Here is a 6,000-nt window from a genome sequence, read left to right as displayed (position 1 = left end):
ATGTACATTTCATTTGTACATGAAACCTTGAGGACTACATTTTCAAATATGGCCTTTCTATAACTACACTCCTATACATACCTCCGTTGACAGGGCCTTTCCTGCGGGTTCTGGGATTTGCTCTGCTGGGCAGATTTCCACCGGTCGGAGTGGATGTGATCAGATTACTGTCTGAATCACAGTCAACACGGCTCCTCTTAGCAGGAGTGCACTGCTCCACCTGACATTAAGAAACACAACTGAGATCAAACTGCACAAATCCATCCCCAACACAAGTCATATAACACAAACTACACTGCAAACCTTGACAGCATTGCCTCTGATGAACCGTTTGATGGTGGAGAAAATGCCTGTGTCTCGTTTCGGCATCTTGCCGTCTTCTGAGGGCAAACTGCTTTCCACCTCGGAGTGCTTCCTCTTGGTCTTGGCGGTCCGGGCGGACAGGGTGGTGCTCCGCTGCTGAGATGCTTTACGCATTCTCAGCCTCATCGTCCCAAAAGTCACATGTAAGGCTGCGAAGATAATGTCAGTCAATAATCATAAAAAAGCACAATGCATCCTGTGTTCATTTCATTTCAACTGTCAGTAACATTTCGAACCGCATTAGTATAGTAAATTTCACTATGGCTAAATTAATAATGCCGTAGGACATTCAGATGTCAGCACGGCTGTTGAAGTGGGAAATTCCACTTGCGTGATCAGTCATGGCAACTCAAGGAAAACAATCAGATCTCTCCCCTGCCGTTTGACGAGAAAGGTCTTCACTGCACCCCACCGCTTGCTTTTTGAGTGCCACAAAAAGAAAGGGAAATACATAGGCATCACCCTGAACTACTGAAGCCTATGATGGGTTAAAAGACAAGTTCGGTATTTTACACTTCAAGCCCTGTTTTCAGATTGTTTATGATGAAATAGAACGGTTTTGACTGAAAGTTCGACATATGCGGCTGCCCCGAGAATTTTTGCGTGTTTGTGTTTCACCTCCCACCTTTACAATGGGTTTAATGGTGCACTGGAACAATCCTTCCTAAAATGCATTAAACGTTCGTTTACAAAGACGTGAAACTCACCGAGTGGTCAGGGGTGTTCACTGGTATGCTCACACAAAAATTGCTGCAAAAGACGCATTCCAACAGGTTTTATCGTAGTTTTTGCCAACTCCATTGACTTGTATTAGCTGTGCTGTGAGGTACGGTATTACTCCGCGCCGGGAACTTTGTTTCTATTCCTGCAATTGGCAATGGCGGATTAGCGCCACCACCTGGGCTGGAGTGTTTATTATTCAAGCTCTAAGCGGAAGAATGTACGGGTGTGAGGCGTTTGGAAAAATAGGTCCACAAGTTAACAACGAATGCTAAAACAGCTGTTGGAAAGCATCTTTTGCAGCGATTTTTGTGTGAGCATATCAGTGAACACCCCTGACCACTCGGTGAGTTTCACGTCTTTGTAAACGAACGTTTAATGCATTTTAGAAAGGATTGTTCCAGTGCACCATTAAACCCATTGTAGAGGTGTGAGGTGAAACACAAACATCTGAAAATTCTCAGGGCAGCCGCATATGTCGAAATTTCAGTCAAAACCGTTCTATTTCACCATAAACAATCTGAAAACAGGGCTTTAAGTGTAAAATACCGAACTTGTCCTTTAGAGCAAGACAGCGCTCATTGCAAACCTTGCTCTCAATGTTCCTTAGTTGATTTAAAAACAAAACTAAAACATTTGATCAAAAATGTGACACTGCCCATGAAAATAAAGCAAAAGTTAGTTTTGTGATTTACTATATGAAATCATCCTACATTTTAAACCTTTAACTTAGATATATTTAATACTAATACTACAGAGTATGACCATATCAAAGACTGAAATTAAAGTAAAATCAATGAATGAAATCAAATGTTGATGCTCCTAAACCTATAATTAGATTATGAGACTTTAGTCTGGATCTCACAGACAGGGTCACATATTATTAATTTTTAATTTGCTATTAAAGAGCTCAGATGCAAAAGCAGCTAAACACCACCTCTGTCAAAAATAAGATAATAATATTGACTGGATGCTCTTGGCACGTATCATACATTACTATCAAAGACTTTTGCTTTAAATACGCTTAATCCCGGCCTCAGGTCATGCAGAAGTTACAGTTTGTTGGCAGAATCCATTAAATTGCTAATTTTTCAGCAAAGTCCTCTAAGTGCATTGAAAAACTGTATAATGTGCAACATTGACTTTTAACTGTCAAGCTGTAAGAATTTAAAGGATAATTTCACCCGTAGAAACATTAAACTTTAATGAAAGTGTGTCATATTTGTAGTTGAAATGTAACATACATTTAGAATTTGGTGCCTATTTGACAGAGAAAAGGGGTGTTTGTAGTCTCTATCCCTAAACGATATTGGACTTCCTTCTTTCAATGATGCAAAATGATGATTTTTACATAATTGAAAGAAGGAAGTGCAACACTGAAATCTGTATTTCTCCTCTCTCATGGGAAACTGAGAAAATGATGCATGACCATTCAAAAACATGACTGGGGTTTTAACTATACAAAGCTTTATGCAAAAGTGTCCCTTTAAGGAGGGTTTTGTTTAATATATCAGAATATCGACCGAATATTTAAGCCCTTTACCTTTATTCAGAAAAGACAGTGAAGACTGGAGACTTTTTAAAAGTGGAGATTTTTGCATATAAAGTAGGGATGCACCGATAGGATTTTTTTGGGCCGATACCGATTTAAACAGACAACTTCTGGCCGATACGGATATTAAACACTTGTATACAATACTATACAGTTGGTCTATTAGCTAGTTTATTTCTGCATCAAATTATTTTTACTGAACATGGATTTTATCTAATTAACATTCAACTGACCAACATAATAAGAGAGGCACAAAATAAGCTAAAACAAATATAATAAGACAGCATGATAACCTTCAAAGGTGGTTTTTGCTATTCAGCATTTATTTTATTAACAATATTAACTTTTTTTTTTTTTTTACATATAATGGATTTCTTTATGCAGTTAATTAATAAACAATCAGTATCGGCCTTTCTCGTGCTATTGCCGATATGCCGATGTTTTCAAATTCATCAAAAATCGGCCGATAAATATCGGCGGCCGATACATCGGTGCATCACTAATATAAAGAATTTGTTAAATACCAATAAAATGACTAAAGTGACATTTGTGGAAAAATAAAGCATTGCGATTACTGACTATTAACCTTTTAATTCCCATTAAAGTAAAATGACTGAACCTAGTAATAATATTAGTAATAGTAAGTAAAGTTTTGACTGTCATGACCATAATGCTTGAATTGCTAACCTGTCAACTTCCCAATAAATTTAATTAAATGTTAGGAGTAATTTAAGCATAACACTATTAAAAATAAAGGAATTTTATAAAAAAATCATATACTTATTAAAAAAGCATAATTATTTTAAAGGTGCCAAAGAATGCATTGATACAATATGTCACATTGTTCTCTGATATAAGGTATATGACTTTATTAAGTGAAAAAATTATCCAGAAACGGTTTTACATGTCCATTTACAACCCTAGTCTATTATGACCTTTTTAAAGGGTTACGAATAATAATGTATAATGTTGAGCTTTTCTCTGATGGGCTATTTCTCAGAACAACTAATTTCAGTAGCTCTGTGTGTATGTGTGTGCGTGCATGTAAACAGACCTTGTTTAGACAAAGATACAGATTTTTAGGAACAATAAATTATTCAGAGGTTGATGATAGACGTTTCAGAGTGGCAAGTTTGTTTTTTTCGGCATGGACCTCCAAAATGTAACTGTAATGTCAACAGTAGAAATTGGCAGCCTACACGCTAGCATAAAGCGTTAACTTGTGGCAGTTGTAGCCTAGTGGTTAAAGCGTTGGGCTTGTAACTCGAGAGTTGCCGGTTCGAGGCTCATGACTGGTGGGTTGCGACTGTGGTGCCCTGAGCAAGGCACCTTAACCCCGATGCTCCCCGTATCAATCACATGACTTAATGAATTTTGAATAAACACAGCTCATACCTTGGAGACCGTATCACAGAACATTTTAGTGGTTTTGAAACCTTGACTTTTTAAAACCTCAGTATACCTTGAAACCGGTAACCGGCCCATGCCTAGTTAGGGGCATAAATCGCAACTGTAACGTCAAAGTCAGTGTTGAGATTGGCCTCTTTTCCATCTGTCTTTTGCATGTACAAGGTTTATATGAGGAGGAAACAATAGTGTTTGAGGGTCACAATATGTCAATATCATGTACAGAACTCTTATTATTCATCTATGCCAGGGGTTCTCAAAGTTTACATTCAAAAGGTCCAAATCTGAATTCTCATCATTTTCATAGGTCCGGAAAAACTTCATGTAAACCATTTGTTTATATAATAAATCAACACAAAAAACATAAGTGTATTTTGCATTTAAAGTAAAAAAAAAATTCATAAATTTGAGCATCCCAAAAAGCTGTAATAAAAATTTATGATAGTCTTTTTTCAAATATAAATTTTTCAACTTTCTTGACTAGTAAGGAGCTGCTACAAATTATAAAAAATAAAGTTGAATTAGCTTAGAAGTTATTAATTTTTTTATAATTTATACAGCAACTCCTCACTAGTCAACAAAGTTAAAAAAAAATAGTAAATTCAAGTTGATTAAACTTAAACATTTAAGTGTAACAAGGAATTTTTTAGTGTAATAATTTGGCATCTAAGAGGTTTTATGTTGATAGCTGCAGGCACTTTAACGTTACAGTGCAAAAACGGAATTTACCGGTGCATCGGAATTTCATCCAGTCTCACAAAATTACTACATTTAACGGTCAACCAGCTGGACTCGAGAAAATATATAAATAAATAGTATTGTAACAATTTGTGTATGATTGACATTTATTGGTTTGTACAAAAGACTAAAAACGTATCCAGACTCCATAGCGTTCCAGTGCAAGAAGTGGGCGGGGGTGAAACATGTCTCCTTCATAGCCCGCTTTGCTTGTTGAACCTAAACAAATGTAGCTTGCCATTAGCCTACTGGTATGTCGCTTCTGGTATGTCCCAAGCTGTAACGTCCATAACATTTACGACTTGTAACAATACATCATTAAAACATTCACGATTTAAGCCTTTTCTGTCATTTCGCACAGCTCGCGCCTCCGAGCTACAATATTAGCTGATAATGGTCGCGCTCAAGTTAGCTAGCAAATCAATTAGTCGTTTTGGCATCAAAACAATAAACACCTGACAACGGTGGCCCTGCATTTGGCATGCAGATTTTGAGAAACCCAAATCACATTTACACCTTAAAACAGGTTTAATCTCAATAAAAACTTAAATTCTAGGGCGTTTTGACGCCAGCGGCTAAAGCTAACAGATGACTTGTTGGCTGTCTCGCGACACCCGCGCGCCGCGTCTCGTATCTCGCGCTTCAGCGCGCGAGCTTCAGTACACCGCAAGCATGAACGAAAAAAGACAAAGAAAGATTTTAATAATTTCAATGACATTTAATCAGTTAATTATTTTTGTATAAACACGTCATACGGCAACTGCACCGTGTTGTATTAATCTGCATGTTCTCACATACGGAGGGGGCGAGTCATGAAGACGCGAGATTTCAAAAGCGCTGCGACCGTGTCGTAGGGTTAAATATTTATTTTGGCATTATTGTGATTCGGTTTAAACACTTACATGACAAGGGTCAAGGCGGCACGATCCGGAGATGTTGTGGATGAGTCCACAGCTGTTTCTGCGGCCCGAGGAAACCTCAGTCGGTGAGTTATCCGCTGAGCGTGAGTCACAGAACAGTGGATAGATCAACTACAGCTGCTCGGGACGCCATTTCCCGCCTCCTCTCAGAGGGATTCTTGCGAAGAACCCGGATGACGCTACACCGTACCGCGCATGCTCGTTCATTTTGGAGGGAGGCGTATTACTTAATATGGCGCTGTAGAGACCGATTGACTATGACATCATTGTAGCGCGAGAGCGAATAGACAGTTATGTTCT

General features: G+C 38.1%; 1 protein-coding gene across 1 annotated transcript in view; it reads right to left on the bottom strand.

Annotated features, from left to right (window-relative positions):
• The window catches only part of ctdspl2a (CTD (carboxy-terminal domain, RNA polymerase II, polypeptide A) small phosphatase like 2a), a 15,611-nt gene extending 9,739 nt beyond the window's left edge, over positions 1–5,872 (bottom strand). The window contains exons 1-3 of the mRNA XM_065292120.2: positions 5,683–5,872; positions 304–512; positions 82–220 (exon numbers count right to left, since the gene is read on the bottom strand). Coding sequence (XP_065148192.1) covers positions 82–220; positions 304–489 — 325 coding nt within the window. The 5' untranslated portion in view covers positions 490–512; positions 5,683–5,872. The remainder of the gene's footprint in view (positions 1–81; positions 221–303; positions 513–5,682) is intronic.
• Between the last annotated feature and the right edge of the window lie 128 nt (positions 5,873–6,000).

Source organism: Paramisgurnus dabryanus, chromosome 23 (assembly GCF_030506205.2).
Source record: "Paramisgurnus dabryanus chromosome 23, PD_genome_1.1, whole genome shotgun sequence".
Lineage (NCBI taxonomy): Eukaryota > Metazoa > Chordata > Actinopteri > Cypriniformes > Cobitidae > Paramisgurnus > Paramisgurnus dabryanus.
The sequence above is the reverse complement of the archived record's forward strand: the minus strand, read 5'-3'. Positions and strand labels throughout refer to the sequence as shown.